General features: G+C 38.2%; 1 protein-coding gene across 7 annotated transcripts in view; it reads left to right on the top strand.

Annotated features, from left to right (window-relative positions):
* LOC112147620 (lactosylceramide 1,3-N-acetyl-beta-D-glucosaminyltransferase A) overlaps positions 1-19747 on the top strand; it is a 20260-nt gene extending 513 nt beyond the window's left edge. The window contains exons 1-4 of one of the 7 annotated variants that reach the window (XM_024274139.2): positions 10019-10170; positions 10258-10334; positions 15096-16429; positions 17924-18214. In XM_024274139.2, the coding sequence (XP_024129907.2) occupies positions 15383-16429; positions 17924-18154 (1278 nt within the window). In that variant the 5' untranslated portion in view covers positions 10019-10170; positions 10258-10334; positions 15096-15382 and the 3' untranslated portion in view covers positions 18155-18214. Of the gene's footprint in view, positions 1-37; positions 160-10018; positions 10335-15095; positions 17612-17923; positions 18215-19219; positions 19325-19538 lie in introns of those variants that run through there. The other 6 variants (XR_002919491.2, XM_024274141.2, XM_024274140.2 and 3 more) reach the window with 6 other exon arrangements.
* The last annotated feature ends 5447 nt before the right edge of the window (positions 19748-25194 follow it).

Below are 25194 nucleotides of genomic sequence, written 5' to 3' on the forward strand. Positions count from 1 at the left end.
TTTTTTTTTTTTTTTTTTTAACACTGTCATGTTAGCTGTTAAGCTAGTCATAGTGCTTGTTGTTATGACGACAGTGTTTTCTTATTTGTCACTGTTAGCCTCAACATCACTGTTTAAAATGGTACTGAGTTTGGCTTTTGGTACTTTCCTGGACGTGAGGTAGGTTTCTTTATTGGGCATTTCTAACTCAATGTATTGACTTTTAGTTATTTTTCTTTGTTTATTTAGTTTTGAAACGCTCTACTTATAATTTATTTTATTTTAATAAATCTAGGCAACACAAACACCAAAACTTTCTTAAAAAACAAAATCCACCATAGTTGCCCCTGAGGATACCAAGAAACTAGAGGTCATTTGGAGAGTTCTGGTTAGTTTTGAGCAGTGGCGGACCGTCAGGGCCTGCAAGGCCTTCTCTGCTGGCCTAAAAATATCTGAATCACAGACTGATATTAATTATTATTTATTTCCGTGAATACGTATTCTATAATTCCAAATGCTCTGTCTTCGTCCTTTCATTGCTGTCTCCCTGGCTGCGCTGCTTCCAGACTTGTATTTTCCTATTTAAGCATTAACCAATCACATTGCAGCACCATTTGTTGCTAGGGTCAAAGAAATCTGCCTGAAGGCCTTCACAATCAGTTTTGCGGGCCCTGTAGCATAAAATAATGGTCCACCAAACTGTTGCTTCAACCAATCAGATCTGGAGGAGACCACGTGATAGGCCAGCTAGCAGGCCCACGGAAACGTCAGGATTTTCACGCGCTGTGATTGGATAATCGGAGAGTGTACTAGGCAGACCTGGTAAACTGAATCTGTAGCGACCTGCACAGGCAAATATATCGAATTTAATAGCTGGTTTGTCAATCCACAATGGCTGAAGGAGGAGAAGAAATGGATTTGGTTGCAGACTTACTGTCAAAGCCGTTTTCAAGACGGACTTTTCAAGAAAAGCTGGACATTGTTAAGCGGGGTCGGGCAACTCCGAAGCTAGCAAGCCCCGTGTCCACTGCTTCTGTTGAACGGACATTCTCAGCCCTGAAGCGAATTAAAACTTATGCCAGAAATACGTCAGGGCAGGCTCGACTTTCAGCATTAGCTTCCATGGCGATAGAAAAGGACTTCTTGATGGAACTAAAACGCACGGATAATCTGCACGACAGAGTGATTGAAATCTTCTTGAGGATAGAAAGGATGGATTTTGTGTACAAATAATCCGGATTTTTGGTGAGTAAAATCTTGCTATATACCAAAATATTATTGCAATTTTATCAGGTTATTTTTTTATGCTTTTTTATGTGTGTCGCAGTTGTACCTGCAGTAGAAGTTTTATAGCCATAAAATAGTTATTGAGGGTTGGGTTGATTCAGATGGAGCACTACTGAAGGCCTAGGTGTGAAATGCACGGCCCGCCACTGGTTTTGAGCCAGGAGAGAAAATAAGCTAAAAGAAGGAAACAAAGAATTTTAAATTTGAGAGGTTAAAATGGTTCAGGATTCAAGAATTTAAAAGAAAAAATGGACATAATTCAATAGTATTTTCAGAGTTTTGTCTAGACATAGTTCTCTGTTGTCCAGCAAGTGTCTGTAGACAACTGATCTGGGGAAGAGTCAGTGATTTATAGTTGTATCTCTATTTGTTATCAAACTCATTAAAAAAAAATCTTGAGATATTATTTGCTGTAGCAACTGTTACGTTTAAATTAGTTTGTAAGTGCTCTAATATCTGTAAGGCAGCACATTACTTTGAGAAAGTGGCTGTGTGTCATAATGTGGGCTGGCAGTGCAGACGCTTCCTCTTCTTCTGGTGTCAGTTCGTAAGAATCTGCTCATTTTTGCAAGAGAATCTGGGTACAGAGGAGATGAGGTGTTCTAATCATGGCCGCTGTATTATTCAGGAGGCAAAAAATATTTGGAGGGAGAACTTAGGTTTAGGCGTGGGGAGGTGAAGTTTAGGTTTACAAAACAGGGAGGGTGAGGTGTTCTGATTCACGGAGCTTAAAACAGTGACAGTTTATTCTCATTCAAAGGAGTAAAAGCTGATAGATCTGAAAAAGTTTTAAAGTATCTTTTTGAAAGGGTTTTCTAAAGTTTAGGATTTACGATTTCCGCTTCCGACTGTAGATTGATTTTGACGCAGTCTTGCGGGTGACTAGAGGCCCCTTCATTTTTGTGGGTTTGGAGGGGGTGGTGCTCAGAGCTCTAGTTTGAAGAGGAATGCTCAGAAATATGTGAAATGGATCAAAATAATATGGAAGCGTTTGTGACTCATAATTCAGAATAAAACTGGAAATGCTTTTTCATAATGTACCTGCATTACTTGTGTCTTAAATTAGATTAAAAAGCAATAGAAGCAAGAGAGAGCAGCATGTCGTTTGCAGACAACACAACCAAAGCAGAAGAGGAGGAGCACTGACGCCATCGTCGAGACACTTTTTGCGCAGCGGGATGTGAAAAAAAAAAAATCTTCATTGGCTTTGTCACTTTAACTATGTCACCGAATAAGCAGTGATGATAAAGAAAATAAAAAAGCAGTTCTGAGAATTGCTTTTAATGACATTCAAGAGACAAGTAATGCAGGTACATTATGAAAAAGCATTTCCAGTTTTATTCTGAATTATGAGTCACAAACGCTTCCACAAAATACCACCTTGGGGAAGTTTTTTTTTTTTTTGGTGAGGAATCAACATTATAATTCTCTTTAAAGCTCAAAAAGTTGATTTTACATACAGGCAAATTCTCTGCAGAGCAGCATGGGTTTATTAGAAATTTACCTCAGAGTTGTGGCACAGTTGGCACAGAAGGAACCTCCCTATCAAATCCCATCATTCCTTTGTTTACACTGTCCCCTGCTATCTTTCAGGCCCTTACAAACCCAAGCCAACATTACAAGTTCAACAAAAATGACTAATAATATTAGAGCCATGCAACAGTTCGGTTTTGAGCCAGATGGCAGCTCAGACGAGGAAAACAAAGACGTTAATCAGTCTGTTTGCAAGTGGATGCATCAGAATGGAGTGACGCAGGGAGACTTTGGCCTGCCTCAAAATTGAGCCTTTTCGTACGATCTCCAAAGCTGACGATCTGTCATTTCTGCGAGATCGTTTTATCGCGATCTTCTACGAAAAGCTGCAAGAGCGAGAAGGCAAAAGCTTGTCGACAGCTGTGACTTTATATCCGAGCTGCTGCTGCTCCCCCTCCTCCTCCTCCTCCTCCTCCTCCTCCTCCTCCCCGGTGTGTTTTTCTTGTTTGGAAGTCACGTGACATACGACGTGGCAGAGTCACGTGCGCCGTCATTATAAATCGAGTCTTCTCGAGTAATGAATGACGGAGGTCCGAAAAAGTAACAAAAGGAGACGCAGTGCTTTGCAATCGACTTCAAAAACCTTGACAACAAAATAATCCGATGGAGAGGAATCATCACAGGACAGGAATCGCATTTTAATAGAGAGAAATCAGGCTGGGAACTGTGGACAGTGCGCTAAAGTGGGTGCTAGCAACTCATGAGCGACATGCTAGTTTGGTTCTTTGATGTATGTTTTTATTCATGTTTCGTGTTTTTAAACATAGCGGATGTTAATTACACGTATTTACGTTTAACCTGCACAAAAACTGATGGTAATTCATGTAGGAAACACGTAAAATGTTCTGTCAAGATGCACGGTGCTGCATTGTTTTGTTAGCTCTTTGCATAGTTTTTGCTAGCTACGTCGGTCCCCCCCCCCCACCCTTTTTTTTGTAAGAAGTGTGAGTTTGCACATAATTTTCTCAATCCGTGGCGTCACTGTTGAGGTACTTTCTTGGTTGTACGGACCGAATTAAAGCCCAGCTAGAATAAACAGCGCTAACGCCAGCTTTCTGCTCAGTGACATAAACACAGCAGAGAGCAGATGCTGGTGAAGGAGCTGAGGATGTAAACTTTAACCTGCCACAACATTTACTGCTATTATCTCTGTTTTTTGAATCTTAACAGTTTGGCAGATGTATTTGATGTTATCATCCATGTTTAAAAATGTTTTTTGTATCAGTTAAAGATAGGGATGTCCCGATCCGATCACATGATCGGAAATCGAGGCTGATCACGTGATTTGGGATTCGATTGGAATCGAACTCCTTTGCCCGATCAGGATCGGATATTTCATTTATTCTCATTATGATCAGAGCTTTATATTTCATCTTATCATTACGGATAAATACTCCACTAGAAGTCTGCATGTCATGAAAAGATCACAAAATGTCATCACCAGAAAACGCAGCAGAAAACAGCAGCAGCTCAAGCAGAAGGCTAATGTAAACAAAGCTAGATAGAAAGCTAACTTCTGGGACCAATAACTCTTTTAAAAACGCTTTAAACTGACAGCAAGTCTCTATTGGTTTGTCATAACTCAAACGACAACCTATAAAGGTATTCCAACAGAAAAATAGTTTTTCTTTTCTTTTTAATGTGAACCTCTTTGTGCTTCAGACAGATGGCTAAACAGCAGTTGCTAACTGCTACATGCTAGCGCCGTGATTTAGATTCCTTAGGACCCGAGCTGTCCTTTGATATGCCTGTTTTATTTATCAGAGAAATAACAGTTAAAAAAAAATAACTACTGTGGTAATAAAAGCGAAAACGTGATGTCTTATGAACTTAAAAAATAAGGACATAACCTTAAAAATAACTAAATAAATGAAACTAATAAATTAAAACTAATAATGATATCCGATATTCATGAACACTCATCATATTTTATGCTAAAACAAAGTCATAATTTATTTTTAAGAATTTTAAATGAGGACAGGAATCATATTTGGTCAAAAATGTTCAATAGCTCTAAAGATGTTAAAGCTAAAGTCACTAAACTTTATCACATGACTAATTATCACTTGTATAACAAGAAAATTGTATTTGCTTTCCTAGTTTATATTTGCTGTATTTTAACTTGTTTATTAAATCTACTTCACAGAAGTGTTTTATTTAAGTTTTTAATGATAAAAGAAGGTTATTGAAATATAAATAAGGGACAACACAAATCTGTTTTTTTTTAATTCATTCATGTTTTAAATGTTAAATAAAAGTATCGGATCGGGACTCGGAATTGGCAGATACACAAAATCAAATGACTCGGAATCGGATCGGCCCAAAAAAACCTGATCGGCACATCCCTAGTTAAAGATGCTAGCTGGAGCCGTTTTCTCAAAGTACAACGAAATCGTCTATTTGAAGGTAAATTCTGAAGCAATTGAGATATATCTACCATGTGTATAATCCAAAAATAATAAAAGTTTCAGTTTCATTTGAAAATGTGGTAAAGGGTGTTTTTTTAAGTATTATTTTTATTATTTAGCACTTTGAGCTGTTTTTAATAGGGAAAGGACGTTACTAAACTTTATCAGTCATTCATGCTATAAACTTCATCAATCTCCCTCATTTCTATTCTTGGATGATAATCATTTACAAGCTCTGTTTTATGGATTTTAGCACAAAGGCAAAATAAAAACTCACTGATGTTTAGAAGCTGTTCATTTGACAGCAATGCATTACCTGTAGCAGTAGAAGATGCAATTCTTGCAATATTTACATATTAATATTAATAGATAACTATTTAATTCGAATTAATAAAAATATTTCTTCAAAAATGTGTTTACTTCTTTCAACTAAAATCATTATAATTAAATTTTTGTCAATTTGAATTTATTTTTAAAAAATCGTGATAAAATTGAAATTGTAAAATAAAATAAAAAAATCGTGATTTTATTTTTTTGCCATATCGCCCAGCCCTAATATGCACTGCTTTACATTTAAAAAAATGTTTTTTTTTAACTGGCACAACATACAGCTACACTTTCTTTTGTACTTTTGTTAACAAGCAGCTTTTTTAAAATAGTAAAGAAAAAATGCAAGCAAAAACTAACGGAGTACCCCACGAGGATGTTAGCTCTTCTGGTTTTTAACTTTTTGGCATCAAATATCTCAATTTGATTTTGCTTTGACTACTGATATTTAAAAAAAAGAAACTTATAAAGATGACTGGTTCTTCCCTCCACTTTGTTTTGTGCTGCTTGAACAGTCTTAAATGTTACCTGACCTGAGCACATAACAGTAATGTTGACTCAAAGGACATCCACATGTCCTAGATGCCACAAAACAGGGTTCTAAGCTAACATTTTGTACTGGTTTCACCGGTCCACCTAACTTTTTTTTTTATGTGCATCAGGACAAAAGCAAGAATCACTTTCAATTACATTGCATCTGACGGCATGCTTTCACTTAGACTGCTGTCTGTTTGCTGCTTCTTGCCGCTGAAAGGGAAGGGGAACATTGAACACAACATTTATCATAGCAGGAAATCAAAGCAGGATGTATTGAGCTTTAAATGCTTAAAATATATGCGAACCAAATGGACTACCAACAGCAATCATGCTCCATTAGTCTTTACAATTAAAACAGTTTATTATATTATGGGGTTAAATGGATCTGAGCAGGGAAACTGGTCGAGCCGCTCTCTATGTTGCGTTTACTCTAGAGGAGATTTGAGGAGTGCTACCTCCCAACACCTACATGATTCCATAGTTTACAACATTATGAGCAAAAAGTCAGCTTATTTATCAGCCTCACCGTAAATCAGTCATTTTTTTAACTCCTTTTCTTTCCCTGACTGTCTCCACTGAAACTACTGTTACAACAGCAACAGCTTTTTATTATTTAAATGCAGTAAAAAAAAAAGGCAGCATGAACTATATTATCCAGACTCTTGAACTACATTTTCAGTGCTTTCATTCTCATATATGAAGTTCTGTTTATCAGCCATCAAGCTCAAACTTCAAAACTGTTGTGTGTGAAATTTATACTCCCTCTGTATTATTAATGCTCGTGTTAATTGACCATGTTTGCAGAGTAAAGCCCTCATTGTTCTCACATATGTAGAGCAAACAGCGGTCTCCATTCAGGAAGCGGCATGTTTTCCATGCACTGTGTGCAGCACCACTGACAGCCTTATTCAACTGGTCCACCTTTCTTTGGGAACTTGCAGTTCCATCATTCTGGATCTTCCACCAATCAGTTGCTGAAACTCTAAAACCACAGTGAATTGGTTGATCCACATAGCTGCTGGTTGGCTCTGCAGGACTTTCAGAAAACAATGGTTAGAATGGTTTCAAATTGAAGCTATGAGTCCGTGCCATTGTACAATAAGAGTTAAAAACCTCTGTAGTGGAACCAAGTTTTTGTTTTTGTCCAAATCAGGCCTGAACTTTCCTAACATAAAAGTTGTAAATGCTTCTTTCTCTCTCATCATCTGAGGCTGCATCCACTCTGTTAGCCACACAGTGAACCCCTCCCTCCCTCTGACTCTAAATTTACTAATGGAGCTAGCACACACATGTCTGAACCCCGGCCAATCAGAGGCTGTCTCCTACCTTTCACTGTCTCTCATTGGTTTAGAGAACAAAATGGTCTGAATGTGTTGTTGAACCACAGGGATAATTTCAGTTGCTGACTGTTTATGTCTGCTTTTCAACCAAGCTTGAGAGAGAGTCCTGTGTACTGTGGGAAATTTTTAATTTTCACTGATATAAAAACATTTGCCATCACCAGGATATCAGCTCTGCGTGCAGTAGTTGGCAAATAAAAAGATCATAAAACACTTTTTTATTTGTGTTTATTTGATTCTGTTAAAGACTGATTAGAATGACGGTATCACCGTTTAATTGCAACTTTAGGCGATAACTACATCTGTTTTTTGAAAAGTCCTGTCCCTTAAGTGTCTTCACCAAACATGTCTGGAAGCTTTATTAATACGTTATTTCAATCAGACGTTGCTAGCATCCTCATTTCCTGGTACCGACATGGCTAAAAATCTTTTTTGGTTGCTGGTGAGATGTGGAATTTTTGTTCAGGAAAAAGTGCCCATTTGCTCAAAAAAGTTAAAAACACTGCGTTATGTCAATATTAGGGCTGTAACGAGTGTCTGGGTGCTCGGGTGCTCACGATCGAAAATTTGAGTACAGATATTCGCGATCTTTATAAATGTAGTAAATTGAAGTAAGATATGATCAAAATTATATCTGGGGACGATGTATTTTTGCTCTGAAATGCAGATTAATGTAGGATTTTAATTTACGAACTAAAACTTCGCCAAAAGAGCCACCGGAAGTAAACACATCTTCGTAATGGTGAAGCTTCCAGTTTTCAAAGTAAAACTAGCGAGAGCTTTTTTCCGTTCAAAACTGAGACAGAAGTTCCCCTCACAGACGTATTTTCTTTAAAAATTAATTGTCTTTAACATCGGAGCTTTAGCTCCACTGTTTCTTTTGGTTATGGTAACTCCTCAACAGTTGACGCAGTTAACGAAATTCCAGCTTATTCTGAAGAAACGCAGCCTCGCGCTGCTGAAGAGCGGATGTAATCAACGTGAATCAGCTGATTCTGCTGCGTAAAAAAGGACTTTTCATACGGGTTCTCCACCAATATGTAATGTTTAGAACATAAAATATTGAAGAACTTTGAGGACAGAAAACTGTGGAGAACATTCTCAGGTTTAGCTGTTGAATGATCCAAAACAGCAGTGATTTTATCCTTTTTATGTTGTTTATGTTACTGCTGAACCAGAAGATTGACAAAATAGTTCAAAAGGACAAACTAAATTTCTGAATCTTTGTGGGGTTTTTTTCAGTTTTGTTTATTTAGAACAGGAGATCAAAATAAAGGTATAAATGATGATTTAATACAAATTATTTTAATTTTCATCCATCTAGTAAATAGACATACACATAACAATAAACATAATAAAAAGTAAGAATCGTGGTTTGATTCGTGAATCGTTGAGCTTGATTTGTGAATCGAATCGGATCGCCACCTAAGCAATGATCCACAGCCCTAGTCGATTTGTAAAAATATTAAGAAATTGGGTTGCATTTTGTATGCGTAAACAAAAGTGGTCATGCTCTAATTCGTGCAATATTAAAATAATTTTCTGGAACCAGCTGGGGTTCAGCAGCAGACCATGCTGCTGACCAAAGAAAGGTATTATAATAGGTGCAGAAAGCGTGCACGCTGGCTGATTAACAGGTTTTTTTCAGAGATTACAAGAACTCTGCTTCTTGTAAAACATTTATTACAAAAAAGCAACAAAAAGAATAGAGGGTCACTTGTTTGCTTTGTTTTCCAGCCTTTCAAAAGAACTCTGATGGGTTTGCAAATGATTCTCTGGAGAAACAAACTAGAGCTTCAAGTTACTTGCACACAATTAGCATCAGCTATTGACAACAAAGCAAACAGTGGGGAAGACAATCCTGTCTCTGGTTTGTTTTTAAGTTGTTACACTCCACTCATAGACTGACACTATCGCTTAAAAATGTGTAGCAAACCACCAGAAGTTATTTCCTGATAAGCCAGTGTTGCAGTCACATGCTTTTGTGCATGTTTAGCCACTCCTTGACTAGGCTTCAGTTTCTTCTGTTTTTAACCAAAAGCTTGAAATAGGTATTTTATCATAGTAAAACTACTGGAGTTATTCATTGGAAATTTACTAGTACACTGTTTGATTCCTGGTTCATTGTGATTTGACTAAATTTGAACATCGCATTTGGATATTTAAAAACTAGTAAAATATTTGAACATATTCAATTTTTACTAGTATTAAGCAAATACTATTAAAAAATACAGCTGATTAAAACATTTTTTCTTCTGATAAGATGAAATAAATGCATTGACTTGTTGAGTAGATTTTGTATTTTTCAAGGTGAATCTTGATTTGTAAATATTTTGTAAGCAAAGCCCCACTGGTATTATAATGGTCTCTCACCATAACCCTAGAACATTGTTTTGAAACTGATGATGGCCAGCACATGCAAATGTCAGACACAAGGAAGCAAAGCCTTAACTCTTGCATTTCGATTCCTGCTCACTCATGCTCAACCCTCCCTCCTTGTCCTCACAGCACAGTTTTCAACAGCTGTTGAATTGTTGATTTTTTTTTCTATTTAGGCAGTGAAGTTGAGTGAAAGGTTGGGCTTTTGTCTCGCAACCCGGTCAGTTTTACTTCCTACATACCTACATAGCAGCAGGGAGGGGGGCAGGACCGAGGGCTTGATGGGTGGGACAAAGGAGGAAGAGTAGAGAGCAGATCCAAGGCAACTACCTCATTTGTCAGAAACTTGCTGCAAATGCCTAGACCAGATGAGGAACGAGGTAAAACATCAGCCCGACTGCCGCTATTTTCTTTTAAATCCAAAAGGACAACTTCTGACACTGTTTTGTCTCTTATCATCTGTGAAGTGAAGGATAAAGGAAAAGTTGCTGAGAGCAGGAAGACTGAGCGTTCCTGCTTTACAAACAGACATTTGATCTTGTTGGTAAGTTTAAAAACTATTACAATTACCTGGTAGTGGTGGGATATTTCCTTCCCATCATTTCTTCCTTTCCAAATTTGTTCTTTAAATCTATTTATGCAAGCTGTTCTTGAAAAAATATTTTTGGTGTTTGTTTCTTGCTCAGAGCTTTTGCTGAAGTTGTCAAGTGAAAAAGGATCTCTGCCAGCTATGAGACTCTGAGAGCACCGTCAGATAATATCCCAAAAAATAAGGAAGATTATAATAGTATATATAATGTTATTATATATAATTTTAAATGATACAGAACATACTTGAAAACTGGAGTGTCACTTAAAAAATAGAATCACAGATCTGTGCAGCCATTTGCTTTAGTTTCTTTTGACTATATTTTTGTTGGGTGGTGGTATACTGTGTCCAGGGTTTGACGGAAGTCAAAAAACTCTTAACATTTGTGTTTGAGGGCTCTTCTGGGCAGTGTTTTCACAAGCACAGCAAAAACTATCCAAACATGTTTCAATGTGTGAGTTTTTGTGTGGTTAAGCTGTAAAGATATCAAATTCACTATCAGTCACTTCTCTTATTTAGTATCCTCAGCATAAAGACAACTTTCGTATTTATTAATCTATTCTTCCTATGCCAAGAAAATATGTTCAGTGCCGTTGTGCGTCATTACGTAAAATTTACTGCAGCAAGCCTCGTTGATGTTTTCGTTTAGCGGGAAGTGAAGTACAATGCTGGGTGTTACTTGTTGACCATAGGTGAGGCCAGAAACCCCATCAGACATGTGTCCTGTCAATAAAAGGTCCCAGGGTGCAATTGGAGTCAGAGGCATGGGGCCCCGCTGTTGTCACACCCCCCTCCCCCTCTCGCCTCGGTTTTAACTCCCGCCTGATCGGAAGTAGCCTATTATAGTCTCACATTGTGCTATTCTGATGGTGTCTGTTTTGTCCAGGCGCTTTCCCTGACCCTCAGCGATTTTTAGGCCTGTACCTTAAACCCCTCCATTATGGAGCAGCTTGTGCTGCAGCATGTGCTGCGCTGGCAATTGCATTCAGTTCCCCCATCCAACCCCTCACCCCATGTGGTAATTTGTCAGTTCCACCAAGAGCACGCTTCCTGTTTTATTATAACGAGTGACTTGCTTCTCTTGAGCAACAAGGAAGGTTTGAATCCCCCCTGAGAGTTTTTAATACTTACAATACTGCCTTTGTTCAAGTTCAAGCACAAGGCAGTGATATGGATCAGATAAAAAAAATCCCTCCCTCTTTCCTAAAATCTTACATATCACTACACATTTAAAGAACAGTTTGATCCTTTTTCAGATTATTGATTTATTTTACAAAACAAAACATGACCAAATAAAACCCGGTCTACACCATTTTGACAAATACTAAGTGCAACTTGAGAGTGACTACTATAGAGATTGTTGGTCATCATCATTATCATCAATGACTAATAGTTTATTAGAACAGATTTCTCTTAATTATATTTTGGCGCTCCTATATAATTAAAAAAATGGAAGAACCCACGTTTATTATTATTTCTTGGCTTTAAGGAAGCAAGTGTAGGCTATCCACTCATTTTCTATATGTGCTTTGTTCCTCTTTGGGGTTACAAAGAGATGTTACAGCCTATCTCAACTACTGAAAGACTAAGGCGGGGTACATCCTGGACAGTTTTCCAGTCTACTGCAGACAAACAACCAAACACACTCACATTCAAACTTAGGGTCAACTTTAAAGTCATCAGTTAATCTATGAAGCATGTTTTAGACTATAGTAGGAACCCAGAATACCCAGAGAAAACCCACAAATGCACCAGGAGAACATGCAGCTTCACACAGAAAAAAACCCAGCCGCGATTTGATCGGAATGAGACGAGGGTGCTAACCACTAAGTCACCAACCTAAGTCTAGGCGGTTATTTTTTTGCTCAAGACTTTGAGAAGAAAAAAATTTTGCAACAGTGTTGTATTAGCACGTTAAAAATGCCAGAAAGACATATTTTTACCAGAGAACTTTCCACTGCTTCTCCATAAAAAACAGTTAGATTTTGGAAGGTCATCTATCAGATGGCCACTCACGGGAACCAAAAATATTTCGAGATCATAGAGCACCGCATGGGTTGGAGCAAGTCTAATTGGAGAGTTGAAGTGGTTCGGACACAATTTACAGACGCTGATCTACAAGCAATAGAAGGATAGGTGGCTTCGTCTCAGGCTTATTATGGAAACCCTAACCAAAAGTGTTAATTATTTTAATGAAAGATTTTTACATGTCTCATCCTTTCGCTGAAAACTAACTGAGCTACAAAAAAATAAACCATATGAATACTGTCGTGGCCTAAATACCAGAGGTCCCCTGGGGGGGTCGAGCCAGATCCAGCCCGACCCTCCCAAACACCATCAGAGATGCATACATACAATATATATATATATATATATATATATATATATATTTTTTTTTTCTCAATCTGACCATTTGCCACTTTTTGTTCCACCCTTCTGCGGTCTGAACTATGACGAAAGAGTATAGACTCTTTATTGGTTTCATTTTTTAAATGTTTTAATATTATATTTTTTAACATTACTAACTGACCCCGGTCCCCCATCAGAGAAGTAAACAGTTATGTGGCCCTCACAAGAAAAAGTTTGGGGACCCCTGCTTTAAACAAAGAAAGCCAACTAATTAGCAGTTGCTAAATCTCTGCTTCTCCTTCTTCTTGTGATTTGTGATTACCTAATGAAGATACTTTTGTAAAGTCATGTCATTTTTGTAGATTTGAAAAACCAAAATGACTGGGCAAAAATGTGTCTTAGTTATTGTACTTTAGTGCTTCCTGCTGATGTAAATACTGTTTTGTTCAGAAGTTTTTGTCAGTTAATAATCTAATGTCTCATGTTGTGTTGAACCCTCAGAAACCACTGATTTCTAATGAAGCTATGAAGTTTATAGACAAAAACCCTTAAATGTTTGACAGCTCTTTAAGTATTTTAAGTATCCAAACTTGACTCTGCTAGTTCATTTTAAAGCTAAAGATTTATTGTACTTCATTTATTTATTCTCTCAACTTTGATTTAAACTTGAATATAGAGGTGGAGCACAATTCACTTACTGTACTGAAGGCTTTTGGACTGTTTTGTATCAGTCTTCTATTTTTATCCCTTACGGGGCCACAGGGCTTTTGGAGCCTAACCCGGGTACTGTTAGGCAAAGCCATGGTACATCATGGACGGGTCGCCAGTCTGTCGCATGGCCACAATCACACACCCATAGAACTTACATTCACACCTAGGGACAATTTTAGAGTAACCAATTAACCTATGAAGCGTGTTTTTGGTCTGTGAGAGGAAGCCAGAGTTCCTGGAGAACACCCATGCATCCAAAGGGAGAACATGTAAATTCTACGCAGTCCCAGTCACCACTGCACCACCGTGCAGCCCACCAGTCTCTCTCTCTCTTTTTTTCTTCAACTCTAATGTCTATTGGCTGCATTCTTTAGGTGTCACCATAGGGAGTCATTTGCCTCCCTCTAACCCTTTTCGTCTTTGTCAATCAACATCATTGTATCTTTTGCTTGTACTTCAATCTATGCAATTCTACTGCCACACTGATCGGAGATGCTTAATTTTTGACATTATATCCTTTACTCCCTCATATGCCTTTCTGGGCTATTGGTGCCAGAATTGCATGGCTGCTGCCCACCTCTGGGCAACTTGTTTTTGGATGTTTTGCCCTACCATCACAATTTTCGCCTAGTGGGATCAATAAAGTTTCTATATATTTATCTTTAAATCATCCAACATGAGCGGCCCGAATGTATTTTATTTATAAGAAACCCAACATTAAAAAAAATCCTGAAACACTTGTAAAACATGATTTATCTGATTATTAGATGGTAGGTCACAAGTATTCAAGTATGGTAGGTCTAAGTATTAGTGTGACTGAATTTTTTTTGCGCGTGTGATAGCATCTGTCTGGTGATGAATTTTTAGGTTAGGATCTAGAGTTTCTAGTAATGAGATACCCGGAAACGACATTCAACAGAAACTTGTTTTATTCTGCTGACCTAATTACACCGAGCAGAAACTGAACAGTCACAACACTGGTTGATGACGATGACTGATGAAGCCACTCCGATTAGCACTGAAACGTTTCAAAGAAAGAAGACGTTAAATCCCAATGCTGTGCCTCAACTTGAAGACAATTGCTACTCTAGAATATTAAAATATGGATATCTGCTGACGGCCAAAGTTTGTCAAAGCCAATATACCTGAACTAAAATAATAATAATTACACGTGCTAGATTCCAGTGTGTCCAACGCATCCTTTTTAAAGTCCCGATCAATGGGCTTCACTTAAATGTTTTTTTTAATTCCTAACAGCTCACTGCTATTGTTTTCTTGTATAATACATGTGATGATCATTAGCAACTTTTAGCTCACCCCCACCCTATGACGTCTAGAATGTATCCAATTGTTTTTGAGCCGCCGTACTGCTTTCTAAACACTGCAGAACCTGTTTGACGGTGTCCACTCGGCTGTCGGAGCTTTCTTTAGTTCTTAGCTTGACTTGATCTAAACAGAGATCCAGACACTCAGTGGTGGCAGTACAGCCTCAGTAAGTGGGTTGTTAGGTAATATTTTTTAGTACTGTGTCTGCAATTGCTGTTGAAATGTAGTAACTTTTTTATTTTTTAAACCAGAATTTTAAACATTTTGCAAATGGACAAACAGAAAAGGAACTAAACTTCATTGCAATTATCTGTATTTTTATCTCTGCAGATCTGAAGGCTTTTAAGGAGTAAGATGAATGTCCGACTACCAAAGACCATCTCCGTCATATGGGAGGTTGCTTCCCTGGAAATAGATTGACTTTATTAACCACCTCTTTTAACTGCCTTCAAGAGGCTGCGGAAAGTCTATAATGGAAACCTCAAGTGCTGTTGTGAGGCATTGTAACCCAACTCTCAACTCTCATCTAGTGTTCCCCGACTCTTAACGAAGCCTGCTGCCTTATTGATACCTTTAACCAAACCGGTTCGACAGACGGCAGTCGACCAGATCCCAGAATGGTTGTGGTTTCCTTCAGGATACGAAAATGTCATTTTGTGCAGCTGCTAGCCACATGCCTTGTGCTGTCAACGGTGATGGTTTGCTGGGAAGAACTAGACAACAAGGTTGTCAGTCACGTCAAGTCGTACTCCTTTCGGTACCTGATCAACAGCTTTACCTACATCAACAAAAGCCTCACCATTCCACATAAGCAGGCCCGGAGCTTCAGTAACTTTCATTACCTGTTGGATCATCCGGAAAAATGCGCTAACCAGGACGTCCTCCTCCTCCTGTTCGTCAAATCCTCACCGAAGAACATTGAAAGGCGTAATGCAATCAGATCCACATGGGGCAACGAGAGCTACATACAAAACACTCTGGGGGTGACGGTCAGGGTACTGTTTGCCTTAGGAGCTCCCACAACCAAGGAAAATGAGCCATCGTGGAGCAGGAAGAGTGGCTTCGGCTTCCAGGAACAGCTCGTTGAAGAGGATCGCCTCCACAGAGACTTGATCCAGAAAGACTTTGTGGACTCTTTTTACAATCTGACCCTGAAACTGATCTTACAGTTCCACTGGGTGCACAGTCGCTGTGCACACGCCCGCTTCTTCATGACTGCTGATGATGACATCTTCGTCCACATGCCCAACTTGTTGAAGTACCTCCAGAACGAAAGTGCCAGGGGTGTCACTGATTTTTGGGTTGGACGTGTACACAGGGGAGCCCCACCGGTTCGCAGCAAATACAGCAAGTACTACGTCTCCTTTGAGACATATCCGTGGTTGTCTTATCCGGATTACACCGCCGGAGCCGCCTATGTGGTCTCTAGGGACGTAGCAGCCAAAATCTACCAAGCCACTCTGGCCCTGAACGCCTCAATCCACATAGATGACGTGTTCATGGGCATCTGCGCCAGCGCCATGGGCCTGTCTCCGCAGGAGCACCCATATTTTGCAGGGGAAGGCAAGGCGCCTTACCACCCCTGCATCTACGACCAGATGATAACATCACATAGCCACGTGGATGACATTTATGATTTATGGAGGGCAGCGACGGACCCACAGGTAAAACAGGAGACCTCTGGGTTGTTCGGAAGCCTGTACTGCACAGTCGTGAGGGTGTCTCTCCTCTGCAGGCCCTCCTTTGTGGGCACCTACCCTTGCAAGGCTGCTCTGTGGTAATACTCAGGTTTGTCAGTGTGAAACAAAGTAGGAAATATACATGCCGATCGGCCAATAACTAAATCCTGATCGCATCTAGTTAAGTACTTAGTAAATTAGTCGATGATTGCTAACATTTAGTCAAAAAAAACATGAGGCAGGATATATTCTAGACTTGTGGTAGGCAGTGGGCATATAAAGATGATGTTTACATTAATAAATATGAAATATTATTTATAGCTAAATTCCTGAATGTTGTGGTTTAGTCTTAACCGAAACTATTACAATTAAAACAAATGTAATTACTATAACTTGATCTATACCAAAAACCATAAAACCAATGAAGACCTACTAGTTTATCTATGTTTCAAGTTTGGTCTTGTATTAAAACCCGCACAGGAGACTGCCAAATATCAATAAATTATTCTGTTTTGACCAAAACATCATCTAAATTTGAGGGGTATAAAGTAAGTTATTAGAAAAAGACTCCTAATAAATCATCAGGTTTTTATTGCTGTCCTCATACGGATTCCACTGGAGATTGATGACTGAATGACTATTACCATATCATTCTATCAGTCCTAATTGATTAGAAGTTTATTCTCTGTGATAAATATGGAAAATATCCAAATTTTGTATGTATGTTTTGTTTTTTAGCTCTGCTATTACCTCAGTCCTTTTCATTTGGACGTCAGCACTGTGTTTAATGTTAAAGAAAAAGCCAAAGGTTTTTTATTTTTTGTTTACTTACACATTTGTATAAGACTATCAGTCATATTTATGCTGCAGTTTGAGTTGATTATAATACTTGTGGTCCACGGAATGTGAAAACATTATTTAGAGACGTGTGTTCGGATCTTTATACGAGTGCTGGTTTTGATAGTTTTTCCTAAGTTCCACTGACAGGATCTTCAAACCGTCGGTGTTCTGCAGCACTTGTCTTTGCTTTGATGTTTTCATGTTTAGAGCTTTCAAAAAATGCTGAAAATGTAACTAAGAAAAATGGCAGTATGTTGAATTTGTTTCTTTTTTTTTAAGTGACCTCAGTTGAATAAAATTGGCAGCGTTTTGTGTGCACAGACTTCAGTTTTGTGTTTGTGTTGATTGTTGATGGACAGTATTGACAGCAGTTCTGTCTGACTCTGGATTGCAACTCAACCCCAAAACCACAGTTTTACAGGAAATATTCCTTCAAATTAAAAGCTGATTTACCCTTTTTATTGTGTTTATTTAATTAAATGTGTGGGTTTTTGCAATTATTTCACAAGAAAGCTATTGATAGTCACGGAATGCGTATAGACACTTTTTGACTTTCTGCACTAATGAATATGTCAGCACGTTTGAATCGTTTTTTTTTTTTGCATCTTCACAAAGAATCTTTGCATCCTTACCACGCAGCAGCTGATCATTGGCCAACCTGCTCAACCACCTGAACAACTGCCACTGGGAAAATCCCTTTCAGGGTCATGGGGTTGCTGGGGCCTATCCCTGCTACGGTTGGGCAAAGGTGCAGCAAATCCTGGACAGTTCACCAGTCAAGGCAACACAACCACATTCACACCCAGGAACAATTTAGAATCAATGAACCTCAAATTAACTAAACATCATTTTTTAATTTCTGTTTATTGAAAATACGTCCAAGTTTTTATGTTTTTAAAGCACTTCTACACCCCCCACCCCCCCATAATATATCCTATTTTAATTGCCACAACAGGCTATCTGTTTTTCTAGTCTACAATCATTTTCAAATAACTAGAATTGCAGATTTTTTAGAATAATTTGCGTTAATATATGTAAAACGAATATTTACCATTAAACTTCTATTCTGTTGTTAAATGCATTCGACAAATGTCAGTTTTTTGAAACTTCTGCCTAAAAATGTGTAAAGTTTAAAAAAAGGTTTCATAAGCGATTTTGTTTCAAACACAAACAAAATCCAGATCGAATGACTCAGCAGGATATTCAGGATGTTTGACATAAAACAAGTCGTTACATCTTCCTGGAATTGTTTTGTCTCAATTTTAGCCTAAAAATAATTTTAAACTAGAAACTGCAGAAATACTTGGTGATTTTTTTTTCTAGTGACATTATTTGCTCCTCGAAGTCTTGATTACTCCTTGAGACTTTGGATCCACCTCTTTCTTTAACGAGACTGGAACCAGGACGTTCTGGGACTCGGATCCGGCTTTCAGTTGAAGCTCTGTGGTTTTCACTGTTTGCTACGTGTTGGAACATATCCTCTTCTGGTTTGGATTGTGATCCTAGAGTTCTGGAGGAAATCATTTTAAGATTATCTACTGATGTCTTTAACAGTGAGCCTGTTTTCACTTTCTTTCAGCCACTAATACAGTTTTTCAGGGCTAACTGTCCATAGATTTCCACATTAACTTCATGTTTAGCAAGAACTACAGCTGTTGCTTTATTGTCTTCAGGGAATCCCTGTATTTCTGACCTCTAAACTTGTGACATTACAAGGAAGACCTAACCTGTTGTCAGCAACACTCGTGTCATTTATTCATGTCTTAAGCGTTTTGGTTTGAGGCCGGGGGGCAAACCGGGAGGCAGTTGGTGCACCCCAGGTGGAGACGTCTCCTCTCTTGCTCCATCTGGATGTCAGTGGATTTGGTCTGCAAGAGCTGAAGCTGGTGTTGCAAAGCCTTCAACCGTTGCTCTTGCTTCTGCTTTGCATTACAGGTTTCCTGTTGTCCTCATTTGAGTCTGAAAAATTGAAACCTCTTCCTTTTTTCAACTCTCAGTGGGCTCAACCACAATTGAGAGTGGCACAGGAATGTTTGACAGGTGAAAGTTTGTTTTACACGCACACCTAAATTTAAAGTCCCAATCATCTTCAGTTGTTTGTGAATTATGTTTATGCGGTTTTTAATCAAACTTTTTAAAAGAAGTCTTCTAGGACATGTTTTCTGCAGAATTCATCTGAAATTTGCCACTGAGTTGTGGGCGAAGAGTAAGCCTGCACTTATTTCCCATGATCCCTTTGTTCTCCTTTTTACAGCCTCTCACAACCCGAACCACGGTGCAACAAAAATGGCGAGAAATGTCGGAGCTTTTCAAAAGTAAAGTCCTGAGCCAGATCTCAGCTTAAACAAGGAAGACGAAGACGTACGTGGATCTAGTCATCTGCAAGAATGAAGTGGAGCAGGGAGCTTGCAGCCAGACCATCATATTTTCTGTAAATAAACAAATAAGCTCTTTTTTTAAATATTTTTTTTGTCTGCTCCTGATTCACCACAATTTGAATAAAGAAATACTCAGGAATATCATCCATCACCAAAACACAATTTTCATTGCAGTGGGTCTTTAAGCCCAACTGAGCTTAAATTCAAGGTCAACACGACTCATACTGTACCAAAATTAGCCTCAACAAGTCAAGCAATCTTGCCAAAAGGTGTTCATAGATTTATAATGAAGCACCTGGAGCAGCTCACTGCAGTTGTGTTTAGTACGATGGTCCCACAGTGGACAGTAATTCCTGGTTAGAGCCATGAAACATTAATAGAGAATGACAGGAGAAAGATGCTGATTGGTCGATCAGTTAGATGGAATATTCCTATCAGAAGTCTAAGATCATAAACTTGAGTTTGCTGATCCTTGTGTGTATGTAAGCTGTTATGAGACGATAAGTTTTTACAGCTGTGAAAATGTTCAATAATCTCGTTCACATGAGTCAACTGCAACAGCTTGAAAAAGAATAGATCTTCACAATGACACAATCACACCTAAAATAGGGTTGGGTTTTTCTTGTGCTGGAGTTGTGGCTGTTTTCTTCCCGTATGATGCTAGAAAAGCATCAGTGTGTCATTTAGTCCCCGCAGCAAATATGAGTAATGAACTTTGTTTAAAAATGTTTTAAAACCTCAGTTAGGGGCAGGAACAGGAAATGGAAACTTTTTTTTGAATGATTTCCACCGTCTGTTGTGACATATTTGCTGAAAGAGATGACTGAAACAATGATGTACAAGTTTAGGTATGTAAGTATGTTTGTAGATTTATATTCAAAGAAAATCCTCTTAAAAATGACTTCTACTGCACCACAGGATGTTCAGAACACACACAATCACCTACATTTTTTTTTTTTTACAACTTCCTGATTTTTTTTTTTTCGGTTTCACTGCAATGAACAAGTGAAACAACCCTTTGACTATATAGCTGCTGTAGGTACAGTAACCACCTACACATATGTACGTTTATGTAAAAACTACTCCTTTGAGTGTTTTTTTTTTTTTTGCACCATATTTTTTACTTTTCACATGTAGTTTTGAGATGACAAACCATTTTTTTCTTGTTTTAAACTTTTCTACACTTTGTTCATACACAGCAAAAATGCGTGATCACTATCTATTCACTTCACATTCCCAGACTGATATCTACTACTTGGACAGATAACTGAAAAGGTAAGCATCAGCATGGTTCACTGCAGAGGAACCAAGCTTTGACTGTGCAACCACACTGAAGCTCTCAGTAAACGGTGAAATCTCTGAAGGTTTGCAATCTCAACTGTAGTGAGGAAGCAGCAGGGATGTGTCTGTGTGGAGATTTTTAGCAATAACAGCTTCCTTTTTGCATAAACCCCACATGTTTTTTTTTTTTAAATCTCAAATTCTCTACAACAGAGGAAGTTCTTTTTCGTTCAGTTAATTCAAATTTTCCGTATAGGTTATTTTCAAACAAAAAAACAAATAGAGCTCTTTAACAATACAGAGTAATATGAGCATGAAACAAAATATTTTTCTTCATATTTATTTATTATATCACCCCTTAGGAGTGCCTTTACTTAATGTGTGGTTTGACATTTTTCCTTGTAGTGGAGTTGATGTGTTTGTTCCTCTCAAGCAGAAGAGCTTTGGGATACTTTCTGGTTATAGACAATAAATCAGAAAAGTTCTAACCAGTGACTCGAGTACTTTTGTCCCGTGTTATTTTTTAATTCTTTTCCCAGTGATTATTTAGACATTTTCAGGTGTTATGATTCATTTTAATAGCGATTCATAATGTGTGTTTGCCGATACGATTCATAGTGGATATTGGTTCATTTTGACTTTTCTGACTGTCCTAATATCGACCCACTTCTTTCACCAAAAATTCAACCATTGAGACTCAGAGATGAATATGTGTATTCCTTGTATTTCTTGCACGATGCTGCTTCTAAAAGGGTTGAGACATACTTCCACGATGACAAACCTCAACGTGTGCAGCTTTGTTACAAACCTCGTGAGTTTTTCTCAGACGCTGAAATTCTACCCAAATGACAACAGCTCAGCTGAACAAACCCGTCCCTCCTCCAGCGCATTCATCTGCAGCACCTCATCCCGACATCCGATATTGTCTGGATTAGCTATTCTGCAAACAGCTGCTCTGTTTCTGTGGCAACCCGTTGAGAAAGAAAAGACACTAAAGCACGATCACCTGCCGACACATCCTTTGGCTGAACCACAAACTGTTGATTTGAAAGACGCAGCTGCTGTTGCGATGAAGTTCCTTCTTTGTGAAAATTTTGTAGAAATGAGAAGATTTGGTCATTCTTTTTCAGCATCATAAACCACTGCTGACATGGAGTCACGCTGCTGAATTAGCAAACTTTGCTAAAAGGTTAAGTGCTGACAAACGTGGTGATGTTGACGGCTGGTAGGAACACTTCTTGAGTCAGATTTACTATCAGTGCTGTCAGCTAGAGGAACTTATTTGGTCATGAAACATCATTCTTTTTATAGTTGCAGCAGAGGAAAAATATATGTTGTTCTAATCAATTCTGAATCTAAAACTATAGTGGTGTATTTTCAGCAGTAATTATATATATGATTTTATTTATTCAAAATATATATTTTTTCCTCAAAAAATTAAGACAAAAATGTACAATTAACCTTCTCATGATCAAATGTTGTTTTTTCAACATCTGACTAAAAGCTCTTTTATTATTTTCTCTTTTTTCCACAAGTTATTCTCATTTTCATTTGTTTTTAAGTGTATTTTAGAGTACATTTGTCGTCAATCTGCTATTTTTTACTGTAACTTTTTAGCATTTGAGAAGCGTTTGCTGGAGAATCACGCGCGCCCTCTAACGGTGCGGTGGAGTACTGCATGCCTCGACTAGTGAGTTTTCCTTCCAGGTTTTTTTCTGTGCACAATTTATTAAATAAATCGTGTACCACACATGAACGTATAATTTTCCTTTATTAGAAAAAAATCCTTTATATTTAAATGTATTATAAACCACTAGACTCTAATGTAAGGTTTATTTTTTATATCTCAATGCCCTTCATTAACTGTGTGATGAAGATGCAGTTCTAAAACACATTATTTGTGTTTGTTTTTTTTTTTTGCTGTTATAAGGGATGCTACCCTGTTAGTGAACCTTAACTGTACTTGTTTATGATATGCAGCTCAGGTCACAGTAGGATAAAACATCTTATTTTATTCAGACTAATGAGTTTAGCCTTCCCGGGTAAGCATAGGTGTGAAGTGGGCAAACAGTAAATCCTAATTTGGCCTTCTTTTTTACTACAGGAAGTCCAACAAAATCCAAACAGTTCATGGGGGTTAGAATAAAAGAAAAATTGACTATTTGACTCTGCAGGATTCTTAACCTCTTGACACTTGAATTTATTTCCATCCATGAACAAAATGATTTAAAAAATACTGTTTGCTTTCAAGTAGATGTTAACTTAAGCTAAATTTGAAGCTGAAGTGGTTTGATCCATATTTACATCAAGGGGTAAATGACAAAGATGAATCTAGAAGTAGGTTAATCTCCATCCTCTGCAACAGTTTCCTAAAAAGTGGAAATCAAAGTAAGCCAAGGGTCCATTCGTCAGGTCCGCCCACTCGCCGATCTAAGTAGCACGCCTCTATGTTGGCACAATTTGACATAAATGAAAACAAAACAGCTTTTATGGATATAAAAAAAATGATCAACACCAATTTGTGTGCAGTGTTCAGGGTGAATAAATTCTCTGGAAACTGCTCCCTTTTACCAATAGTCATTGTCTTCATTCCAGTTTACCATTTGCATATTTAAACTTTACACAAAGTGAGGTTGAATTCAGGAGAAGTTAAGCCTGAAGGGCTACAGTTGACTTATACCCACTGATGGGAAGAGTAAATAAATGTGTTATCTGACATTTATACTTTAGTTTTTGTGATGTGAGCACTATACCGGGTCAAATTTTATCTAACAAAATAATAGAAAATCAAGCTCATATTTGCAGAAATATTTTATGTTGTAATTTTCCATAATTTGCAGGAGCACTTCATATACTTGTAGTTCAACCATCAAAGGTCAATTCTATCACCATGTACGCAGGAAAGCTGTTTCTCAAACATAAATATGAACATAATCCAAGCTTTTAAAACATTTAGTAAGATTTCAGACATGGGTGAAAGCAAATGTCTAGTTTTTTGTTTTGTTTAAAGCATTTTAAAGATGGTACTTCCCATTGTTTGAACTTGATAACCAAGTCTCCTTTGACCCGTTTCCATCCAGGGGTCAATGTGGTCACAGTGAACGACTTCCTGTACCTGAAGATCTACATCAGGGGTCTCAAACTCGCGGCCCGCGGGCCATCTGCGGCCCCCGGGATGATAATTTGCGGCCCGCATCTCAATATGAGAGATTACTGTTAGTGCGGCCCACAAGGCTGTTATGAATGACAGTGCTGTGTGCAGTGCTGAACGAACCAATCACGGTGAGATATATGACTCTAGAGGCGGGACGTCGCCGGGCTGTCCAATTGCCTCGCTTACTCAGTCATTTCTCCAATCAGCTGGGCGGAGGAGAAGCTATGAAGCACCGAACGCGATACGCGTCATAAATTCTCGTGCCCCGCAGGGGGAATTTTCTGCTCGCGACTTGTCAAAAAATTTGTTTCTGTTGCCGCGTGTAGGAGGAGCTACCAGCTCCGTCATTGACTTCAATGTTATTTTAAATTTGAACAAGTTAAAAAATTCCAAAAACTATAAAAAATTTTAGAATTGTTTAAAGACAACAGAAAAGTCCACAAATAGAAGAACAAGTACATGTTTGAATTTTCAGAATAGCATAAAGTATGCAGAAGTTACAACTGCAGAAAGTTTGGAGTTGCTGCAGAGCCTTCACAATGCATTTCAATAGGAAAAGTTGCAGCAATTTTGCTAAATTGCTGAAAAACAAAAAGTTGGAGAAGAGATTTCAGAAGAGAGCAATAATGTCTTGAAGATTAACATTTTGATACTTGAATGACAAAAATCAGATAAAGTATGCAGAAGTTACAGGCGGACAAAAAACGTACGGAAGAAAGAAAATAAGAAGTATAAGAAAAAAGAAGAACAGCTAGCATGTAGCTGAAATATTAGCTAAAGTCCAAAAAACCTTAGAAGAAACAGAGAAAAAGATAAATTAGCCGTAAACAACTGTTAAAATGCTAATTTAGCCAAAACAGTTAGCATAAGGCTAACATATTCGCTAAACTCCAAATTAGCCTAAAAAACTTCAAAAAAGCCCAATGCAGGGGGAATGGACAGTCCTCAGCCTCTTTTCTTCAAAGGGAGGTGTGTCAGCAGGAATGAGGAAATCACGAGGTCCTTGGGGAGGGTCCCGCCCACCAGGTCGTCAGGTCCATAGCGGGGTTCCGGCTACGTCAATCCGGGCATGTAAAAGAATCTTGATGGTTCCTACT

This window comes from Oryzias melastigma, linkage group LG17 (assembly GCF_002922805.2).
Source record: "Oryzias melastigma strain HK-1 linkage group LG17, ASM292280v2, whole genome shotgun sequence".
In the NCBI taxonomy this organism is placed as follows: Eukaryota; Metazoa; Chordata; class Actinopteri; order Beloniformes; family Adrianichthyidae; genus Oryzias; species Oryzias melastigma.